Source organism: Rhincodon typus, chromosome 31 (genome assembly GCF_021869965.1).
Source record: "Rhincodon typus isolate 14 chromosome 31, sRhiTyp1.1, whole genome shotgun sequence".
Lineage (NCBI taxonomy): Eukaryota > Metazoa > Chordata > Chondrichthyes > Orectolobiformes > Rhincodontidae > Rhincodon > Rhincodon typus.
In genome coordinates, this window is record NC_063362.1 from 10,437,874 (window position 1) to 10,462,823 (window position 24,950).

The window sequence follows — 24,950 nt, forward strand, 5'->3', positions numbered from 1 at the left end:
TTGAAATGCCAAGTGAACGAAGTACGTGCTCTACCACCTGGAAAACAGTGTGAATAGTAAAAACAACTCAACAGGCTGAAAGGAGCTGTTCACTGGCTGTGTTCTAATAAACTAAAACTAAATTAATTATGTTTTGCCTTAGCAATTTACATATGATCAGAGAGTGAATACTGATGCAGAAGTCTCTTTGGCCCATTCTTCCAGACCAAATCTGTAATTCCCATTGTTTAACTGTTCCTTAAATGATTACCAGAATTTTGTCTATTATTCCACGTGAAAGTTAGATCCACCTACTGATTACTCTTTGAGTAAAAAGAAACATACTGACATCAGTCTCAAATCTGTATTGATTACCTACAGAACCAGGGTTTGAATTATCATATGAATGCTAATTGCTCGTTCCCAAGCCAGTTGACTTAGTAACACATTACTTCATTTTGAATTGTTAATTTATTGAAGAAAAGTTACAAGTAATTAGCATAGCATTTGTTTGATATGCTACAAAGAAGACAAATACAAAGGAGCAAGTGATTTTTGATGGTGTGGATACCACCAGCATTACAAGATTCCAGTTAGTTTCCTTAGATATTTATTTAAAACTTTGCCCAGTACATAATAAATAGAATGGAAAAGGTGATCTTGTGGTTTTTCTTGCTCTACTTTTGCTTCAGATTAGTTCACCACTTACAAGATCTAAATTAGTGGCTCAATAAATAGTTCTTCTCTGTTAGATTTCCTAGTACAGTTACTGTGGGTTAATTTGTCTGTTTGAGGTATTCTCATGAGTTTGAAGCAATATCTTTCACACACAGGCCCACTTTTTCCAATGGCCAGAGAGTCATTGAAACTGGAGTTATGCATTGCCACTGGGCAGAATCCCCAACACAGCTGACCTTGTGAAAATTGCCTGGGACATTGAAACTTGTAATTGGTAATTCCCCAGCATTTAGAATTTTCCGAGAAAGCAACTTCAAGTTAGAGGATTAAAAACATACTCTAACTCTTGTGTAGCTAAGGATAACTGGAAACCTCCAACCCACTGAAGCCCTGCTCCTCCTCAGTTACACTCCCCTGACCACTGACATCATCCTCGACCAGAACTCATTCCAGCTCGACATCTCCTCCCACCTCAACCAGATCTGGCAAACCCCACCCCAGCCTGATCTCCCCATACCTGATTCCAACCCCTGCCTATCACCCCAACAACTTCCTTATACCCTTCCCCACCTGTCAGACTCGACACCACCACCCTTGTCTCCCCCATCCTAATATTAAGGTTTAGAGTTTCTAGAATTGGATTCTATTACCAAATTGTGTTTCTGAATTGGCACAAGGATAGTCTCATGTTTCTGAATTGGTGCGAGTGTTAAGTTATTCCTTGGAACTGGCACTGATGTGATAGCTTCAGAGGTGTTGTTCTGAAAGCTATCACAACTAAAGTGTTGAACATTTGAGGAACAAACATTTATGATTGGCTGAATTGAGCATATGTTAACATTTAATACTCCAACTGATTAATCAGAATCAGAAAGTACCAGTTTCTACCATTAGATAAAAAATAAGCCACAGAAGACACCAATCAAAACCATTCAATTTTCTAATCAAAAATTTCATTCTGGAATTGACAAGTTGTATGAATCAAATTATTGAAATGATCTTGTAAACTTGGATAGAGTACTGCCTACCAGCTCTGTGAAAATACACGTAAGTGGCCCAAGAATTTGGATTCAAAATTAAACTTTTCTCCTTACTGATACTTCACCATGTTTCTAAACTCTGCTAATGTTTCAGTAGTTGACTGGCTGCAAGTAGGCTCGGTACTCAGGAAACTTGATCCAAACTTGATGTGCTGGTATAGCTTTAACAAATTTGCTTTCAGGAAGTTGCAATTCTATAGGGTCAACTCAATGAGTAAGAATAAGCATCTAGTGACATGAAAGAACAGGTCTTAACATTTTCGATATGCATCCTTGTAACTCTGATTAAATGTGCACAAGTAAAACATTAACCAGTTTTTACACTTTATGAATGCTGACTAAGCTGCTATATTTCTTCACCTTTTTCCGTTTTGATTCCTGATTTCCAGCATCATTCTGCTGTATTTATATTCTGTCAACCCACTACACAATTCAAAAATTTGCTGCTGACTCCTGACATTAATCTCAAAAATGATGACACTTCAGAAAGCATTTTGAGACATCCTGAGATCATGAAAGGACCAGCAGTAGCCCTGGGAATTATTGATAATTCTTTTTATCGATAAGTCAGGAATGTTGGAAATACTTTCCATTTGCCAGGGATGAAATGGAAATGGCACTCCTTTCAGTTCTGCCAATTTCAAATAATGTAACTGCAAGCTTTTATTTTGGCAAGTGTAGGCATAAGCAGTAGGAGCAGGAGTAGGCCATCTGGCCCATCAAGCCTGCTCCACCATTCAGTAACGTCATGTCTGATTTTTTTCATGAACTCAGCTCCATTTACCTGCCTGCTCACCATAATCCTTAATTCCTTTACTGTTCAAAGATCTATCTATCTTTGCCTTAAAAACATTCAATGGAGTAGTCTCAACTGCTTCACTTGGCTGGGAATTACACAGATGCACAACCCTTTGAGGAAGAAGTTCCTCCTCAACACAGCCCTAAATCTGCTCCTCCTTATTTTGAGGCTACATCCCTTTGGTCTAGTTTCACCCACCCGTGGAAACAAACTCCATACTATTTTATCTATTCCCTTCATAGAAGCAGGGAGGTTGTAGGCATTATGAATGCTTGGCTGGGTTTCTATAGACCCTAAAATCAGATCAGCAGATGGATTATTAATCCTAAAATGATTGAAACTTGTAAGAGGATATAATAGCTGCCTTAGATTTTATTTTTTATATATATACCTAATCAACACTCAAGGGATTTTTTTTGCACTAGTGGAATTTTGTTTTCTTTTCAGTATCAACAATAGTATATTTTAATTCAGGGTTTTATAATTCCTATTGCAATTGCACATCTCCTGACAACTGTACATACTACACTGGGTGAATGTCTATGGTGGATACAATGGGGCGTGGACATGGTAAGAGGAATCTGAGGAGGCATTATATAGTATGGAAGTGTGTGTGTGGGAGGAGGGGATGGGGAGAAGTTGTGGGCAATCTAAAGGGGTGTGGGACAACATGGATGACCTGAGGGAACATGTTTGGTGGATGGGGGATTGAGGGGAGATGGGTAGGGACCTATAATTGATTTTGGGAGCTGGGATCTTATGTTGGAGAAATGCACTGGGCTTTTAAACCAACCTGCTACTGCTGAAATTCATTTTACACACTGTGTTGCAGCTCACAAAATGCATTATGAACCTAAGTCCTGTGTGAAAAGACACAAGTCCCAGGCAAAAAAGAAAACACAAGTCAGTTGTTTTGACATTTCAGAAGGTGCAAAAGCGTCCTAAGCCCTGAGATAAAGAGGGTTGTGTGTCTAAACAGCTGTCAGTATTAGTGACAGAGCTAAGTTGATCTTAATTTTATTCATTTATAGGATGCGGGCTCCTCTGGCTAGGCAAGTTCTCATTTCCACCCCTAAATGCTTATGCAAAGGTGGTGGTTGAACACAATCTCCATGAACTTTGGCTGTATAGATACCCTTATTGTTTTTAGAAAGAGGTTTCCAGGATTTTGACCCAGCAACAGTAAAGGAAAGGTAATGTGGTTCCAAGTCAGGATAATGTGTGGCTTGAACGGGAACTTGCAGGCAGCGGTGTTTTCCTACATCTGCTGCCCTTGTCCTTCTAGGTGATGGAGGTCATGGCTTTGCAAAATGCTGCTGAAGGAGACTTGGTGAGTTACTGTATTGCATCTTGTAAATAGTACACACAACTGCCACTGTGTGTTGGTGGTGGAAGTAATTAATATTGAAGGATGGGATGCCAATCAAGTAGGATGTTTTTTTTCCTGGATGGTGTTGAGCTTTCTTGAGTGTTGTTGGAGCTGCACTTGTCCAGGCAAATGGAAAGTATTCCATCACATTCCTAACTTGTGTCTTGTAGATATTAGCTCGGCATTGGTGAGACAGGACGTGAGTTACTTGCCACAGAATTCCTAGCATCTGACCTGTTCTTGTAGCCTTAGTATTTAAATGGCCTGTCTCATTCAGTTTCTAGTCAATGGTATTGCCTTTGGAGTTGATAGCGCACAATTCCATAATAGTAATGTCATTGAATGTCAATCAGAGTTGGTTAGATTCTCTCTAGTTGGAGATGGATGTTACTTGGCGAACGTTATTGCTCATCAGCCTAACTGAGGCGGTTGTCTAGGTGTTACTGCGTAAGGACACCGACTGCTTCAGTATCCGAGAAGTCATGAATTATGCTGAACATTGTGCAGACAACGGCAAACATCTCTATATCTGACCTCAACGTGGAATGAAGGTCATTGTAAAAGCAGCTGAAGATGGTTTGGCCTAGGACACTATCTGAGGAATTCCTGCAAAAACGTTCTTGGACTGAGATGATTGACCTTGAACAACTGTAACCATCTTTCTTTGCGCTAGACATGACTCCAAGCAGCAGAGAGTTTCTGCCTGATACTCATTTACTTCAACATGCTAGGGCTTACTATGCAGTGAAAATTAGTTGGAAGTGAGAGGATTGGAAAGACTTTAAAAACCAGCAGAGGATAACTAAAAAAAACCAATAAGAGGCAAGAAGATGAAATATGAAAGTATGCTAGCTAGTAATATAAAAGAAGATTGCAAGATTTTTTTTTTAGATATATAAAAGTAAGAGAGAGGCAAGAGTGGACATTGGACTGCTGGAAAATGAGGCTGGAGAAGTAGTGACGGGCATAAAATAAAAAGCGGAGTAACTGAATAGGTTCTTTGCATCAGTCTTTATGGTAGAAAATACCAGTAGTTTACCAGAATTTCAAGAGAGTTAGGGGGCAGAAGTAATTGTAATGATCATCACAAAGGAGAAGGTGCTGGGGATGCTGGAAGGTCTGAGAGTGGATAAATCGCCTAGACTGGACCAACTGCACCCCGGGTTCTGATGGAGATACTGTAGCTGAGGAGATTGAGGAGGCATTGTTGGTGATCTTTCAGGAATCACTGGAGTCTGGGAGGGTCCCTGGGGTCTAGAAAATGGATAATGTAACAGCCCTGTTTAAAAAAGGAGGGAGGCAGAATACAGGAAGTTATTGATTGGTTAGGCTGGCGTTGGTCATTGATTTTACAGTCCATTATTAAGGATAGGATTGCGAAGTATTTGGAAGTACAAGGTAAAATAGGGCTAAATCAACACAGTTTCATCAAGGGGAGGTCATGCTTGACAAATCTCTTAGAATTCTTTGAGGAGGTCACAAAAACGTTAGACAATGGAGAGCCAGTGGATGTGATCTATTTGGATTTCCAGAAGGCCTTTGACAAAGTGTGGCATAGGAGACTGCTAAACTAGAGACCATGGTGTTAGGGGTAAGTTGGCATGGATAGAGGTAAAGCTGACTGGTAGAAGGCAGAAAGTGGGGATAAACGGTCTTTTTCAGGATGGCAGCCAGTAACTTGTGGAGGTCCACAAGAATCAATGTTGGGACCATAGCTATTCACATTATACGTTAACGATTTGGACAAAGGAGCTGAGGACATTGTTCCTCGGTTTGCAGATGAACAAAGATAGGTGGAAGGGCAGGTAGTGTTGAGGAAACAGGGAGGCTGCAGAAGGATATGGATAGGCTAGGAAAGTGGGCAGATGGAATACAATATGGGAAAGTGTGAGATTATGCACTATGGTAGGAAGAATAGAGGCATACACCACTTTCTAAATGGGGAAAGGCTTCGGAAATCTGAAATGCAAAGGGACTTAAGAGTTCTAATTGATGATTAACATGCAGGTTCAGTTGGCAGTTAGAAAGGCAAATGCAATGCTAGCTGTAGTTATTGTAATGAGGTCAGCCAGGTGGACATCATAGAAGATGAGTTTCCTGATTTGGGCCGTTCATCTGGTCCAATCAGGGAGACCTGGCTGACAGATAAGAGAAAGCATGTCAGACATCCTATTCACTCTGAGAGCTGGTTCTGAGGGAGCTAGATCAGTGTCAAGGATGTTCTACATGTAAATAAAGGGTGACTTTGTGACGGGATACTGGCCCTTCTGTTCCTTCCTCTCTTGTTTCTAGTTCATCACAAAAAACAGGTTCTGCATTTAGTGACTGGCTTCTGCATCCTTGTGAACATCTATTCCCATGTTTTGCTCAAAGGAAAGGGTACATTTTCAATCTGGAACATCTCATGGCCTTAAAATCTATGAAGAAAGTAACAACTAAGAGTCCCTGTCTTTTTAATTAACTTGTGGGATATGGGCATTATTGGCTGGGCCAGCATTTATTGCCTGCCTAGTTGCCCTTGAGCTGCCTTCTTCAACTGTTGCAGTTGATATGCTGGAAATAGACCCACAATGTCATTGGCGAAGGATTTCCAGGATTTTGACCCAGTGATACTGAAGGAATGGCAATATATTTCCAAGTCAAGACAGTGAGTGGTTTGGAGGGGCACTTGATGGTGGTGGTGTTTCCATGAATTTGCTGTCCTTGTCCTTCTAGATAGCAATGGTCCAGTGTTTGGAAGCTGCTGTCTAAGAATCTTTGGTGAATTTCTGCAATGCATCTTGTAAATAGTACATGTTGTTGTTACTCATCATCGGTAGTGGAGTGACTGAATGTTTGTGGAAGTGGTGCCAATCAAGTGGGCTGCTTTGTCCCAGATTATGTCAAGCTTCTTGAATGTTGCTGGAACTGCGCTCATCAGGCAAGTAGGAGATGTTATGTCACACTCCTGATTTGTGCCTTGCAGATGGTGGATAAACTTTGGAGAGTCAGGAGGTGAGTTACTTGTTTCAGTATTCCTCGCATCTGACCTATTTTTGCAGCGACTGTATTTATATGTCCAATCCAGTTGAGTTTCTGGTCAATGGTAATTCCCCAGGAAGTTGATAGTGGGGGATTCAGTGATATTTATGCCTTACTTGAGTGCCAAGTATTGGTGGTTAGATTGTCTTTTATTGGAGATGGTCATTACCTGGCATTTACATGGCACAAATGTTACTTGCCACTTTTCTGGATATCGTCCAGGTCGTGTTGCATTTGAGCATGGGCTGCTTCAGTATCTGAGGAGTCTCGAATTCTGAACATTGTGCAATCTTTGGCAAACATCCCCACTTCTGACCTTACAATGGAAAGGAAGTCATTAATGAAGCAGCTGAAGATGGTTGGGCCTAGGACACTCTTCACTGTGTTCAAATCAAAAATGATTGGACCTTCTCAAAATGTACCCATCCTCCTACAGCTTTTTTATATCCAGCACTAACCTGAGCATAGCTCAACTTTCTTGGCTATTGCCCCTAATCTTCACCTTGTTAGCCATGTCTACATTGTTTGAGCCTTGATAGCCATTATGCGGATGCCTTATGGTTTTTTCTTTAATGGGATCTAGTGAAAACCCACACTGTGAATAGAAACATAGATCTTAGTACGGAATTACACTTTATGAACTGTTAAACTGTTAGACCTAATAACAAGTAATGAGCCAGACATAGATAACAGTAGGTCTGTGTCAGAAGGTTGATCTCAAAGCTTTCATAATATGATTGAGTTATATGCAGGGCCTGAATTTAACCATTCAAAACCCATCCACTTAAACAGAACGAAAATTGGACTGATAGATTTTGAAGGTAGGCACAAAAACACATGCTGAGATTTAAAATTTAGGTAAGATTAACTTTAAAGTGATAAGACATAATCTGTTAATATTAAAAAAAAACAAAAGATTAGAGGCGTGTTCAAGAAATAACTTAATGTAGTGCAGAATCAGTCTATACCACACTAAGCAACAAGAACTGTACTTGTTATTAAAAAGCAGTTCTGGACAATTAAAGAGAACAAAACTAGAGGAAAAGGTAAGCAGAGAATGCTAGAAATGCATCTACAAAGTGGGAATATGAGGGGAATCATGTAAGGATATCATTGACCAGAAACCTTTTAAAAAAATTGTTCACAGGATGTGAATGTCGTTGCAAGCATCTGTTGCCCATTTCTAATTGCTTGGAGCAGGTGACAGGGAGCTGCTTTCTTGAACTATTGTAGTCCTTGGATATAACTGGACTGACAACATACATTCTGTGCTTACACTTGTAGGTCAGAGGCTATGCATTCTGTGGCAAGTAACTCAGACACCTGAAACTCCTCAACCATATATAAGGCAAAAGCCATGAGTGTGATGGAATACTCTCCACTTACCGGGATGAGATCAGCAGCAACAAGACTCAAAGAAGCTTTATTACAACCAGGACAAAGCAGCCTGCTTGATTGACATCCCAGCCACTACATTTAGCATTCACTTCCTCCATCACTAACACACAGAAGCACCATTTGTGTGTACCATTTGCAAGATGCAGCATTGCAACTCAGCAAGGCTGCTTGAATAGCACTTTTCAAACCACAGGCAGGGATGATCATCCTATGAGGTTTTAAATGACCTGCTTCTCAAAAGAACAATGTGAGCCCCTTCAAAACTGGCAATGAGGATATGGCAAGCATGTTGAATAATTATTTGGAATCAGTATTTACAGTAGAGGAAAATGATAGCATGTTGGATTTCCCAAAGAAACTACAGTAATTAATTAATTAGGGACTCAGCAAAAATGAACATAATCAAAGAGGACTGTGAGCTGTCTGGGTAGCAGACTAAGAGGGTACCTTGGCCTGGGAAAGTGTGTAATATATTCTTACCAGAGTGATACCTGAAGTTTAAGGGGTTAACTACAAAGAGAGATAAGGTTGTGTTCCTTGGAATTTAGAAGGTTAAGGGATTACTTGATTGTAGTTTTCAAGATATTAAGTGGAACAGAGAGGGTAGATCGGAAAGTTATTTTTGCCGGTTGGGGCGGCTCAGACTGGGGACACAGCCGAAAAATTAGGGCCAGACCCTACAAGAATGAAATTATTAAATACATTTACATACAAAGGGGGAAATTTATTAAAACCGAAAGAACTAAGAATGATGTAAATCAGAAACAAAAACAGAATTTGCTGGAAAAGCTCAGCAGGTCTGACAGTGTTTGTGAAAAGGAATTAGAGTCAATGTTTCGGATCACCGAACCTGAAACATTAACTCTGATTTCTCTTCACGGGAGATATTTGTTGCCCTCCACAGTGGTGAATTTGGTGGCAAGAGACATTTATTTGGGTGAGAGGGTGGCTGGTACTCACTTGGCACTCCTCCTTGATTAAGTCGCTGTTGGGGAGCTTTGTGGATCTTCTTCACCCTGTTGCTTGACTAATTAATGCCCATTTTAAGTGTGCTGCCATTGGTGAGCACCCATTAATGAGAAAGGGACTCACCATGCAGAAAGCCTGAAAAGTAAACCCTTTGGGGTTGCTTGAATGTTCCTGGAGGGGCTTTCATAGTTGAATGCAGTCAGTGCTCAGTCAGGGGCCTCTCATTAGAAAGGGGGCTGTTGTGTGCCACCCCACTAGTCTTACTGCCTGGCAGTTAATTTGATGGGCTTTCCTAAAAAGAGGGGATGCAGGGCCCTTTCCAGTGGGTGCGACTTTCTTCATCCCCATTAGTTACCACCCAAGGATTGGTAGAAATGTGAACACTGTCCCTGCAGATGACAGTTGATTGAGATCATTTGTAAAATTTAAATCTTAGATTGATTTTCTTGTTAGTTAAAGGTGTGATAGAATATAGGTCAAAGATAATCTCTTTTGAATGGAAGAAGTTTGAAAGGTGAAATAGGCCCTTCATATTTCTAGATCCTATATTATAGATTGTGCTATATAACTAAATGTTATTACACAACATAGTATGGTTGGGTTAACCTACATTGTATGTGTTTGAAAATGCCAGATATATATTGTAGAATTGAGAGAAGATTGTATTGTACTCTGCATTATACAATGAAATGAAAAAAGTGTGAATTCTTGAGTAAATATGAAACACAGCTTTTGATAGCAATTACCAACTGTTTCCATTGGATGGTAGTATAAGTCCTCAGTCGTGGGACATTTTAGTGGTCTCCAATCAGAATGTTAATTCACAGGCTTCATGTTCTCAAAGCAGCCAGTTGTGTCTTTCATCTATTTTGCATTTATTAATTTTGGGGTTATATATAAAGGCACCCAAATTAATTTGCAGCTTTACTTACTTGCTGTGCTATCTAATTACATTTCTCTAACATAGACCTTGAACTTGCACAGTGCAGTGCTGATGTACGAGCACTTGATGTGATTGTATGAAATTCGTTTAACCAGTTCGAGGCTTTTGTTTTCATTAAAATGTTGGGCAAAGGAATTTTTTAATTGTGTACTAGATGCCCCTGCACTGATTGTTCACCAATCCAATTGAATAAAATATACACATTGCAATTATGAATGATGATGAGTGAAGTTCTTGTTAAATATAAGACAAAATATTGACAGCTATCTCTGCGATAACTGAAATGGATAAATTTACAAATTTAACTTCAAATTTTTGACCTCTTTGATATCACTTACTATTTTTCCTTTTCCCTAGTCCGTCCTCTGCGCGATCCATTCTCTGCAACTTATTTACTACCTACCTGCAAAATCCTCGAACATCTTTGTCTTTGATACCTTTACTCTGCACTCCAAAATACTCCTTCATTTTTTTTTGATTTTTGATTTAATGTCCTTATCTTCAATATTATTTTGTTCTGGTATTTTGTATAATATTAGGAATGTTGAATAAATACAAGTTGTAATAAATTAAATGAATTTGATTTTAATCTAAAAAAATGTATTCCATTCCTTCGAATTTTGTCGCCAAGACTTGCTGAAGTGTTTGATTTGAGGTTTTGATCAACAGGCACCAAACATTCTCTGGTAACGTATCCACATAATCTAAGCCCACAAGTAGCAAATGAGATTTTCAAAAAACAATACGCATTTACAGGCATTCTTGTAGATTAAGGACAGGAATCCTGGCTAGTTCTCTTCTCCTTTGTCTAAGGGTACTCTGGCTAAGTGGACCATGCCTCCTGTCTTTATGAATAGTTTTGCTAACAAATCCATTTTAAGAAAGCACAATATTTACAGTCTCATGATATGCCACAGTGGCTACAGGGTTTAATGCGGTCTTAAATACCAAGCCTTTGCCATCAACCATGGAGATTTTCAGTGGATATGGGTGCTAGGTATGTTTGTAACTGTTTTGAAGCTAGTCTACTGTTTTTTGAGAATTTTGTTCTACTTCCAGCACTGTTATAATGCAATATTGATGGAGTAGTTGAATGCTGATTGTACATTGCACAAATGCAAAATCACCAAAAAGATGTGTTACGTTTCATTCATAAAGAATGTCCCTTTATAGGTAGTAAGTATTTGATTTTAGTCTGTTGTTCTCTAAGGATAATATTTTACCTGGTGCAACAATGCTACATTATCCCTTGTAACATAAGAAACTGGGAGGGGATATCATGGTATTGAACTATCCAACAACATTTATAATAGCTAACTGTTATGCATAAATATTACATTCCAAGGCACCTAAGTGTCTGGGCTATCATTAAATTAATAGCTTACAACAGAATAGCTTCTTGGAGAGTGTTATGCTTCAACTTATCCAAAGTGAAATGGAGTTTTACATCTTTATACCCTCAGGTCATATACTAGGATGCAGTGATGATGTCATGGGTATGCTTGTCAAAGACATACTGACATGCTGACCATGATGCATAACACAATACATTCTGTTGAGAACAAGTGCCCAAGACATCGAGGAAATAATCTAACCATGATAGAACTCCAAAGTACTTTGTTAATCATATAAAGTGAATGCCTTGGAACATTTGTTAGTTAAGTAATGCCCACTGTTTGCTGTGGATTTGGAAATCTGTGCAAATAAAACTTCTTGCGACTAAGACTTTGAATAAAATTCACTTATTTAGTTTGTACCTGTATCCTGCTATTGAGATTAGTAGTGGGCAAATATTTGGATGAAAAGTATTTATAATGAAAGAAGTACTTACAAAATTCACAAGAATAACAAAATTTACTCTATATTTTATACAGCTGCTTGTATTTTGTCTCATACCATGTTCCATTCACATTTACCCTCCAGTCACTGACCTACCAACCTTCTAACTATATTCAGTTCAAAATTCTTGTCCATAGCATTGTCCCTATGTATCTTTAGCTCATCCTATCTCCAACATTTTTTGTAACTTTTTATGCCTTCCTGCATCTGTCAGTCCTCCAACCCTGGCATTTTGTGCATTGTTTGACATTGTGCATTATTTAGTAAGCCCATTTATTTTGATTCCATGATTCCTTTTTGAGCAATGTCTTATTAAACCATTAAACCGGATTAAATCCGGCATCTCCTGGCACTACAATCAAGCCTACCCCCGCTCAGAGCCTCCCTCTCCCAGGTCTGCAAAGGACCTCTCCTGTTTTTCATTCTTTGCAGGATCCACAACCTGAACTCACAAGTCCACTCGACTTTATTGGACACTAAAAACCGTAAGTACAGTAAACTTACTGGTGCCTGCCACCCAACACAGGCTTCCTCCACCCCCCAAATCCCCAATTCTACCCAGGACCTTCCCCACAATGTGCCCACCGCCATTAGCCATGTGGCTACCGTCCGAGCACCCACAGATGACGTCACATCCTCCGCTGCCGGGTACGCCACTTCCAGTACAGCAAACGCCATCAATACCGTTGCTGATGCCATCGCCTCCGTTTCAGAGGCCAACACAACAGACATCGAGGACGCACCTGCCGACACAGTTGCTGCTGCCGCAACCAACATCCAGGACTTACCGACCAATTCCGCTCCTCCCACCGCCTACCCCGCTCCGCCGACGCCGCTCTGCCCACCACCGATGCCGATGTTACTCCGTCCACCACCAACGCCGACGTCGCTCTGCCCACCGCCAACGTTCCTCCGCCCACCGCCTCCACAGCCAGCAGCTCCAGAGGAGACTGTAGCACCCAGCCCTGCCGAGTCTTCACCATCCCCTCAGACCTCCCCCTTACTGAGGACAAACGGTCAGTCCTCAGTAAAGGGCTCACCTTTGTCCCCCTCTCCCCAAACATCAACGAATACTGCTCACGCTTGGATGTTGAACAGTTTTTCCACCGCCTCCGCCTCCACGCTTACTTCTTTAACCGTGAGCCTACCCCTCCCCCTACTGACCCCTTCTCCCGCCTCCAACACACCCCTTCCTCCTGGACACCACCCCAAGGCCTCCTACCCTCCCTCGACCACTTCATCTCCAACTGCCATCGATACGTCAATTGCCTCAACCTCTCCACCCCTCTCACCCACTCCAACCTCTCCCCCACAGAACATGCAGCCCTCCGCTCCCTCTGCTCCAATCCCAACCTCACTATAAAACCCGCGGACAAGGTAGGCGCAGTTGTAGTATGGTGCACTGACCTCTACATCGCTGAGGCCAGGCGCCAACTCTCCGACACCTCCTCCTTGATCATGACCCCACCCCTGACCACCAAAACATCATCTCCCAAACCACCCACAACCTCATCACCTCAGGTGGCCTCCCACCCACAGCCTCCAACCTCATCGTTCCCCAACCCCGCACTGCCCGCTTCTATCTCCTTCCCAAAATCCACAAACCTGAATGCCCTGATCGACCCATTGTCTCCACCTGCTCCTGCCCCACCGAACTTATCTCCACCTACTCGAGTCCATTTTCTCCCCCTTGGTCCAGGAACTCCCTACCTACGTCCGTGACACCACCCACACCCTCCACCTCCTCCAAAACTTCCAATTCCCTGGTCCCCAACACCTCATCTTTACTTTGGACGTCCACTCTCTATACACCTGCATTCCCCATGCAGATGGCCAAAAGGCCCTCCGCTTCTTCCTGTCCCGCAGGCCCGACCAGTCCCCCTCCACTGACACCCTCATCCGCTTAGCCGAACTCGCCCTCACCCTTAACAACTTCTCTTTCAATTCCTCCCACTTCCGACAGATAAAGGGGGTGGCCATGGGTACCCGCATGGGCCCAAGCTATGCCTGCCTTTTTGTAGGTTACGTGGAACAATCCCTCTTCCATAGCTACACTGGCCCTAAACCCCACCTCTTCCTCCGTTACGTAGATGACTGTATTGGCACCGCCTCGTGCTCCCACGAGGAGCTCAAACAGTTCATCCACTTCACCGACACCTTCCACCCCAACCTTAAGTTCACCTGGACCATCTCTGATACCTCTCTCTCCTTCCTGGACCTCTCTGTTTCCATCTCTGGCAACCACCTGGAAACCGATATCCATTTCAAGCCCACTGACTCCCACAGCTACCTAGAATACACCTCCTCCCACCCACCTTCCTGCAAAAATGCCATCCCCTATTCCCAATTCCTTCGCCTCTGCCGCATCTGCTCCCAGGATGATGCATTCCACTCCCGAACATCTCAGTTGTCCTCGTTTTTCAAGGACCACAACTTCCCCCCCCTCAGTGGTCGAGAACGCCCTCGACCGTGTCTCCCGCATTTCCCGCAACTCATCCCTCACACCCCCTCCCCGCAATAACAACCAAAACAGAATCCCCCTCATCCTCACGTACCACTCCACCAACCTCCGGATCCAACGCATCATCCTCTGACACTTCCGCCATCTGCAATCCGATCCCACCACCAAAGACATTTTTCCCTCCCCACCCTTATCTGCTTTCCGGAGGGACCACTCTCTCCGTGACTCCTTTGTCTGTTCCACACTCCCCTCCAGCCCCACCACACCCGGCACCTTTCCCTGCAACCGCAGGAAGTGCTACACCTGCCCCTACACCATCCCCCTCACCCCCATCCCAGGCTCCAAGAAGACTTTCCACATCAAGCAGATGTTCACCTGCACATCTGCTAATGTGGTATACTGCATCCGCTGTTTCCGTTGTGGCCTCCTCTACATCGGGGAAACCAAGTGGAGGAATGGGGACCGCTTTGCAGAACACCTACGCTCGGTTCGCACTAAACAACTGCACCTCCCAGTCGTGAACCATTTCAACTCCCCCTCCCATTCCTCAGACGACATGTCCATCCCGGGCCTCCTGCAGTGCCACAACGATGCCACCCGAAGGTTGCAGGAACAGCAACTCATATTCCACTTGGGACCCCTGCAGCCCAATGGTATCAATGTGGACTTCACAAACTTTAAAATCTCCCCTCCCCCAACTGCATCCCAAAACCAGCCCAGCTTGTCCCCGTCTCCCTAACTGTCCTTCCTCCCACCTATCCCCTCCTCCCACCTCAAGCCCCATCTCTTACCTACTAGCCTCATCCCGCACCCTTGACCTGTCCGTCCTCCCTGGACTGACCTATCCCCTCCCTAACTCCCCACCTATACTCACGTTTACTGGCTCCATCCCCACCTCTTTGACCTGCCTGTCTCCTCTCCACCTATCTTCTCCTTTATCCATCTTCTATCCGCCTCCCACTCTCTCCCTATTTATTTCAGAACCCCCTTCCCCTCCCCTATTTCTGAAGAAGGGTCTAGGCCCGAAACGTCAGCTTTCCTGCTCCTCTGATGCTGCTTGGCCTGCTGTGTTCATCCAGCTGTACACCTTGTTATCTCTTATTAAACCATAATGCTTTTTGGCATTGCTGTGTGACCAATGACCAAAGCTAATTAGTATCCGTTTTAATTTTAAAACGTAAGTAAGTTCTTATCGTTATATTAAAGTCACTCCATGACTTTGCCCTTTTCCTGTCTCTTTCATCCTTACAATCCTGTGATATATCTTCAGTTATCCAACTCTGGCCCAATTTCCATTCGTTGCGGGTGCCTTAAGCAACAAAGGTCCTAAGCTCTTGAACTCCCTCTTTAACGTCTATGCCTCTTGACTTCTTTGTTTCTTCCTTTAAGTCTCCATTTAAAATCTTAGGCCAAGTTTTTGGTTACCTACCTTAAAATCTCTTTATGTTGCTCCGTGCTGAATTTTGTCTGGTAATGGTCCTGTGAAGCATCTTAGAACATTTTATTATTTAAAAGTGTTACATAAATGTTGCGGCTGTAGCTCAGGAACCCAACCTTGGCATTGACATTGCTCGTGATAATCATTCTGCTGTAAATGTAGCTGGCCTCTTCGAGCAAATGGCAGGTAGCTGAACTTTTCTACACAATGAGCAATCAAGTTTGTTTTTTCATTATTATTTCACTTAAATCACAGAATCACTGAAGTGTAACGGTGCAGAAAGAGTCTATTTGGCCCAACATGCATGTACCAGCTCATTAAATTAACAGCATTACATAGTGCCAACTCCTGTTTTCTCTCCATTCACTTGCACATTATTTTTATCTAAATAATCAACTTATGCCCTCTTGAACACCTCAATTGCACCTGCCTCCATCACACTTCCAGGCAGTGCATTCCATACCCTAATCACTCGCTGAGTTAAAACACTTTACCTCACTTCACTCCTGCTTCTTTTGCGGATCGCTTTACATTTGTCTTGTTCTTGTTCCATTTACAAGCAGGAATGGTTTCTCCGCAGTCCACGCATGATTTTTAAAACCTCCATCTGATTTCCTGTTAACCACCTTCTCTTCAAGGAGAACAATCCTAACTTCTTTAATCTATTCTCATAACTGACGTTCCTCATTCTTGAAACCATTCTAGTAATTCTTTGCACAACTTTTCTAACTGGACCTGCTGAGGCCAATTCGACTGGAGTTGTACCTCCTGGAATAACCAGTTAATTCGGGCTATCCTGATAGCTTTGTGATAGATTCCAAGAAGTTTGATTTGAAACATTAAATCTGTTTTTCTCTCCACAGAAGCTGCCAGATCTGCTGAGTTTCTCCAGCATTTTTAGTTTTTGTTTCAGATCCCAAACATCTGCAGTTCTTTGTTTCACTTTATTTAAATGATCTTGTGTTCACGTTTGAACTGTGAAAAGTAGTTGGTTGAGTACACATTCTGTCGGTCCAAATTTGTCTTGCACCTGGAGAGAAATTTTTTGAATAGAACAGAAGTGTAAAATGCTTGTGGCTACAAATCTGTGGCTAATAGTGGGAGAGACTTGAAGCCAAGAATTCAAAATTTCATATAACATATTGTCAATGTGATTTGTTAACTAATGAGAGTATATCCTATACCTGGTTATTACAGTAATATACAGATAGAGATTTTCTGGGTAGTAAATGATTACATTTTCGCTGTCTAAAAAGCACAATACACTCAGCTGTCTGTTGACCCGATGCATGGATTTCTTCTATAACTACAGCATTTACATGGGCAGACGCTAAAAAAGGCTGCAGTTTCTAGCTTTTTGAGGTGATTCATTAGTGAATCCAGGCAATTTAATGTTAGGCTGAGGCACTCAGGAAGCATTATGCAGAGAAGAAAGGGACTCATCTTTTTCATCATTAAAAGCTTGGGTAAGTTTAAGTGTTGCTGAAGCAATAAATAAAACTGGTGTCATTGCCGTAATGGGTGCTTTTTCTGTTATTACATATGGACAACTATTAGCTCCAGAGAAAGGCTTTCAGCCTCTGACACTTTGTTGTCAAGGCATTTTTTTCACAACAACCATACCAACTTGCATCTATCTCGTGCCTTTAACATATGAACACGAGCTTTCTGAAATAAGATTTGATGTTGCTGTTACCCCTGAGTTTGGAGGGATGTGTTGATTCTTTTCATGACCCATGGCACCATTGGTCGTAACAAATTTTAAATTTAAACAAAGTTTCGTGTAGGTTTTATACTGTATTTGCTTTAGTATGAGAAACAATTTAGCCAGTTCTCTTTTATCAACAAAGAGTAGATTATTGCAAATAATATTTAGTGAAACAAACATCTAAACATTATTGACAAAAACAGTTTAGATTGTGCAAAGATATTTATGACTTATATTCTAACATTTCAAACTTAACATGAGGCAAAGATGAGAAACAGAAAACAATGGTTGAACACACCCTACAGAACATATCAAAAAGGAAATGCGATCAGACTGATGCCACAAAATTCTCAGCAATCCCCCAGATGTTAGTGACACAGTAGGTCACCAAATCTCATTAAAACTCCACAAGGGATTAAATATCTACATTTCCAATGATCTTGTCTTGAAACTCTCTCAAAGACACAGACAGACGCACTTATGTGCGCATGTGCATGCATACGCCTCACTTCACTGTCCTCTGTACTGTCTATTGAAACCTTTATAATGTGCTTTGTCTTTATTGATTGGCAAACTTTAGTCTAACTAGCATTTTCAAACAGTCAAATGTAGCACCCTTGAAACTGCTTGTACCCTTGATTCTTACAACATTCACTGAGTGCTGGCTCCTGCAACAACAATTGATTGTTACACAAAAAAAGAATTAATTAATCACTGTCCCTATAAAGATATAGTGGGCAGTCGACATGTAGGCTTTAAGGAAAGCCTGAAAAGAAGAGTGGGATTGAGAGGTGTTAGGGACAAAATTCTAGAGCTTGGGTCTTAGACAGCTAAATGGTTGTCAATGGTGGAATAAAGAAAATCAGGCATAAGGGGTCAGAATTGAGGAGTGCAGAATTCTTGGAAGGTTTCAGGGCTGGAAGAGGTGACAGAGATAGGAAGAGATAGGAAGCGTACAAAGCTGAGAACTTTAAATTGAAGATATTATTGGATCATTATGAAACTCAGAGCTAGCTATCCCTCAAATTGCTGTTGTGCTCTTTATAGTTTACCTCTGAATCTCTTTTACTGAAACTCTATGTTTACAGATAGCCTCACTAATTACTCTGTGTGCTAGTGCACAGTCAGACCTTATCTGCAATGTAAAATCATACTGCACAACATAAGGACATTGGCTAATCATACCTGATTAGGATACTCTTCTTCAAACAGTGGCATGAGAATTTTTACATTTGACTCAATAGGAGGACTGTCCCATGTTTTTTATCAGCATGTCAGGAAGACAGCATTACCAATAGTGCAGCCCTGTCTTAGTGCTGACAGAAATAGCAGCCTAAATTAGGTCCTGAGTTCTGAGGAAAGGTCACCGGACCCGAAATGTTAACTCTGTTTTCTCCTCCACAGATGCTGCCAGACCTGCTGAGCTTTTCCAGCAACTTTGTTTTTGTTCCTAAATTTGGTCCTTATGTTCTAGAGTGGAATTTGAATTCAAAACTTTCTAACTCAGATGAAAGTGCCAGCTGTAAGCAAGTTGATGCCTATTCTGCTGCAGATCAGATACAGTTTGCCAAAATAACACAATATACATATGTCAGATGTTTATATGATACCATGGTGTTACTGGTGTTGTGGAGAACAATGCAAGAGTTCTGAGAAGTAATTGATTTACCATAAGTTGGTGCCAGGCTAAATCAAGACTTATATTTGTCTCTACAGATGAATGAATAACAAATAAGGCTTGATAAGTAGAGCTGTTACTGAATATGCTGTTGGTGGTCAATGGATTTATCTTCTCTACTTTTATTTCAGGAACGCTGCGTTGCTGTGTTGGCTCGTGTGGAGCGCACAGACTTTCTCTCACCAATGTCCATTGGGGATGTAGCACATGTCAGTGCAGAGATAACCTATACGTCAAAGCACTCTGTTGAAGTCCAAGTTAATGTGATGGCTGAAAATATTCTCACAGGTACTGACCTAGAATTTTTAAATAATAACCTGTCTAAGCTGTGTTTATGCTTTGCTTTGTATTCACTCTGTCTGTCTGTCTGTCTCTCTGTCTTGAATAAAGACTGCCTGTTGAGAAACTTCTGGAAATTATTTCTGATGGCATTTATTCTGTCCCCATATTTTTCGTAATGAATTGGTGTGGTAAATTATACATAAAAATTCAAATGATGCCTGAATTGTCTGCTAAACCTGCTACTGAATTTGTGCCTTGTCCTGACCAGTTGAAGCTACAATTTGCTTCCATTATATAGAACGCTGTTCCAAATGTTTCTCCTGAATTGAGTCACATTACACTGATTCAGATTGAAACATTGGCAAGATGTCCAAGATGGGAGATCATTGGAACAATAGCTGTTTCATTGTGTTTGCAGTAGTGAGTCAGGTGAACAAAGAAAAAAGTTAATAACGTTTCAACTATTGGGTTATCTTCACGTGCAACATACAGGCAAAGAAGACGACAACATCTAAGACAGAGTGAAAAGATAGAGAGGTAATCAAAGAACAGAGTTTAAATTACTTCATGCTATTTTTAGCAATCTGGTTAATGTCTTGAAATTAAACTTTGGCCTGTGCTATTTCAATGATTAAAATAGCACATAGGGAAATCTAAATCCCAGTATGTGAAATCATAAATGTCTTGAATATATAAGGTAGACGAATTGGGTTATAATTGTTGGAACTAGGGATGAGAATGAATAATGAACATAATGGGAAAAAAAACTCATTGCAATTAAAAAAATTTACAAGGAAGGAGGAATCATAGAATCTCAACAGTGTAGAAGCAGGCCATTCAACCACTGAGTCCCACACTGGCCCTCCAAAGATCATCCCCCCCCAACACATACATGCACATATACACCATATCCCTGTAATCCTGCATTTCCCATGGCTAATCCACTGAGCCTGCACATCCTTGGACACTATAGTTCAATTTAGCAAGGCCAATTCACATAACCTGCACATATGTGGACTGTGGGAGGAAACTGGAGCATCCAGAAGAAACCCATGCAGACACGGGGAGAATGTGCAAACTGCACACGGGCAGTTGCCTGAAGCTGGAATCAAACCCAGGACCCTGGTGCTGTGAGGCAGCAGTGCTTACCACTGAGCCACCATGCTGCCCCTTCTTGCTGGTTATTCCCATTTTATTCAGTAAAAAGTGTTGTTTAAGTGCAAGAAATTGGCCAAAAGAGGGTTGTGCACATGTATACGTGCGGGGAGAGTAGCATACAACAACTCGAAAGAGTTTGTTGTCCTCATCTTCCTCTGCTATATGTATGAATTCTGCTGATGGTCCAAGTTCTTGGGCACCAGGTACATTCTAGCACCTGACCCCCAAGGAGCAACTATTGATATAACAACTTGTTATTCCACGATGAAGGTATCACATCAAGCCAGCAGTATGCAGAAATGGAAACCGGAATTATTTGACTGTGTCCAGCACACTCAAGACACACCTAGCTTTAACACGCCTGTTACTTTCCAATTAAGTTCACCCAAATGAACTTGGAGTGGGCAATGAACCCAAGATTTTGTGCTCTGCATAGCTCAGCTACATGGCAATCACACAGTCTGAAAGCTATAAAACGTCAATATATAAATCAATCTACAGCACAAAAACCAACTGTGCAAGCACCCAAAGGATACTATCCCTTTAACTTTATTTCCATAGGTGATGGTTCTCTGCAACTGTTGACACAGTTGATGTCCACGTCCATGAGGCAAACAAGGTGCACTTTTCAGCAGAAATCCCTTTGTAACATTCAGAAGCTGAAATTTGGTGATGTTTCTTTCCTTAGCTCAGGGCACACAATTACTGGGATGACCTAATTCATCTTTGATGAGAGGTTAAGTGTGAGACATTCTGCTTGTCTGTGGTTAAGTCCTTTTTACAGTCTTTCCTGGAATGTGAATGCTATTGGCAAAACCAGCATTTGTTGCCCCACCCTAATTGCTCAAGAAGGTACTAGTGAGCTGCTGTCTTTAACTACTCCAGTACATCTGGTGTAAACATACACACAGCGCTGTTAGGAATGAAACTTCAGGTTTTTTACCCAACAACAAGTGATGGAGTAGCAATGCAGTTCCAAGTCTTACATATTACAGCATTCCTGTGCACCTGCTACTCGTGCTTCTAGGTGGTAGATGCCCTGGGTTTGGAAGCTGTTGTTGAAGGTTGCTGCAGTGCATCTGGTAAATGCCATATACTGTTGTTACTGTGCAGCAGTAGTGGAGGGAGTGAATGTTTAATTGATGGATGGCATGCCAATCAAGTGAACTGCATTGCCCTGCAAGGTCTTTGAGTGTTCCTCGAGCTGTTCTCGAGAAGGCAAATGGAAAGTACTTCATTACACTCCTAATTTATGCCTTAAAAATGATGGGGACTACGTTGGGAATAGGGCAGTGAGTTACTAGCCATAGAATTTCCAAGTATTTCCAGTATTTATGTAGTTGGTCCAGTCAAATTTCTGGTCATTGGTAACTCCAAGACTGTTGATGGTCTGGATTCAGAAAAAGTAATGCCACTAAAAGGGGAGATGGTTGAAGGTAGAGAAGAAACACAGATAAGTTGCTAATGTATTCAAAAACATTTTAAGCTGAATTTCAGACGTTGAAGTGAGACTGTGATACTCAACCTATGGTATTAGCCTTTTCCTTAAGCCTGTGTGCACAAGAATTAAGCAGCCCAAGCCAGTAAAATTGAATATACTGGACATCTAAGGTTTTGGAGTAGATCTGTAGCTCGGGTCGTGGGTGTTGAGGTTGGTTGGCTCGCCGAGCTGGACGAGCCAACCAACCTCAACATACTGGACATCTAAATTTTTTTTAAAATGTTGAAAATATACGGCAGGCTAGTCAACACCTGTAAAGGGGAAAGAGTTTTAGATGCATACCCATCATGAAAATCTTCTTAGTATGCCCTCTGGAATATATACACTGTTTTAACTTTGCAGTACTGGATCCAGAAATGAAGCAATACAAATTACAAGCCTATCAATTTAGATTTAAAGTAATGTGTCAAATTTCATTTCATTTCTGGACATAGGTGTTGCTTTTAAACATTATATCAGCTGAAAGCATTAACAAACTTTGTGTTTTTATCGTTGAATTTTCATCTTCTGATCCAAAATCATTTCCAGCTCTCAATAAATTTTACAGTATTGCAGCATCTGTATTCTCATCCGCATGCACCTACTCTTGAGGCTAAACTCCATTCCATCAATGTTTATTTACAAGGCTGCTTGCTTTAGACTGTACAGTACCAATTCCTAATGGCCTTCACAACTATTTGTTGTCTTTAATAAAGGAGACAAATTCTGGGCCAAACATTCACTGACAGCAAACCATAAACATGTTGGAGTGTGGAGTTTCTCAGAACATTCTTCCCTATTTATCTATGAGGGTTAGCTATCAGAGGACTTTGTTTGCAGTGAAAGAAATATGTGGGGCAGACACAAGATCCTCTTTGCAACCTTTCTCTGAACATAGTGTCCTCACTTATTTAGTTTATTGAGAAAAGCCTGTCTATTATCTTCTGTAAATAGTTTTCCTGCAACATGTGTTGTTAGGCAATTCAAAGTCGCTCTTTTACCTCTCTTCAGGAACATTTTCACATGTATTTATTTGTTGCAGTCCTTCATCTTAGTAATGCTTTCGGAATATGCACACATGTCAGCACCTGTGAGAATCTGACCCATTGGGTTACCTGTATGACAAAATCTAGTACCCTCTTTATCTAGTATACTTAGTATAACCTTTTCAATATGAATGTGCTGCTTGTAATTTAGTATGACACACATTGAGAAAACGTTGTGTTTAAAAGGCCGCACACTGGATGAAAGTAGTAGATTTTGATCTGCAATTTGTCAATCTTTATCCTCTATATGATTACAAGTTTCCATGCTGGAGCAGAACAATGTGTCTTTGTGGTAATGTGGCAATCACCTGGTGATGTCTCAGTGGACAGAGTTAATTCTGTGAGTCACAGGGGCTGCTGGAACTTGGGAAGTACAGTAAAGTTACCATTTTTGTAGGTGAATCATTGCATTCTGACTTATTTGTACTTGCTGAAGAGCAGTAAAGGGAGGTTGACAAACTTACAGTGATCAAGACTGGCTTGACGAGATTGATCAAGAAATGCACAAAATTCTTGATCGGAAATGCAATGCCTTCATTATGTATCAAAATTATCCTAAGCCACAGGGGAATAATGAAGAATACTAATGCTCAAATCTGGATGTAGATAATGATAAGTGTCATTAGGAATATGTGATTGCTAGCGAGGGCCAGTGAAGTCCAACACTGTGTAGACATGCATGAAATGCACAGAGTCCTCCAGCACCAAGGCTCTGTATGGACCAAAAACAAGTGATCCCTCCCCACTTTTAGCTGGTGACAACAATAACTTTCTCAAAGAGAATGTAGCTATCCAAGACCATTGGTCAGGGCACTACTGGAACCTTCTCAATTGGGAGTCAGCATTGTCAGACAAAAACAATCCTGTAACAGCTTTGGAGATCATATTTGGATGTGTTGCCAACACTTGCTGAGATACACAAGGCTATCCAGTATAAGAAGAATAATAAGATGTGTGGTCTGATCAACAATTGTACAGAGATCTATAAAGCTGGTGCTGACTTAAGCTCTCACTCAAAGACTCAGGCTTTTCTACAAAAATCTGGAGAAAGAAAGATAATGTCTTGCAACCTTTATAATAATGCTACTATTGTTTAATTTTGTAAGAAGGGTAATGTATCAATTTTGGGAACAATAAAGGCGTTTTCTTTTTGTTCACTGTGGGCAAGATTCTCAAAGGAAGTCCCTTGAACAGTTGCCTATCTATCAATGAAAATACCCTTGTGGAGAGTAACATAAAGAAACAGATTTGAAACCTTGGATCAAATCTTTCAAAATCCAAACAATAATATTTCTGTAATGTAGACATTTGTAATATAATGAAAAATACAAATTTATTAAACACTGGTCTTAAAAAAAACATAATGTGCAATATATTAAAATAAATTTAAATATTAGTGCATCTGAAAAGATTCCAGTTGTTTTGTATTGCAACTCACTGAGACAGTAAGAACTGCAAATGCTGGAGTCAGAGATAATGCAGTGTGGAGCTGAAGTAACACAGCAGGTCAGGCAGCATCGGAGAAGAAGGAAAATTGACATTTCAGGTCAGAACCCTTCTTCAGAAACGGGTGCCGATCCGAAACGTCAACTGTCCTGCTCCTCTGATGTTGCCTGGCCTGCTGTGTTCCTCCGGATCCACACTGTGTTATCTCTGTTTTGTAT

General features: G+C 41.3%; 1 protein-coding gene across 2 annotated transcripts in view; it reads left to right on the top strand.

Annotated features, from left to right (window-relative positions):
* acot7 (acyl-CoA thioesterase 7) overlaps positions 1–24,950 on the top strand; it is a 237,685-nt gene that overhangs the window by 32,684 nt on the left and 180,051 nt on the right. For both annotated transcript variants that reach the window (XM_048615117.1, XM_048615118.1), the window contains exon 3: positions 19,452–19,608. In XM_048615117.1, the coding sequence (XP_048471074.1) occupies positions 19,452–19,608 (157 nt within the window). The remainder of the gene's footprint in view (positions 1–19,451; positions 19,609–24,950) is intronic.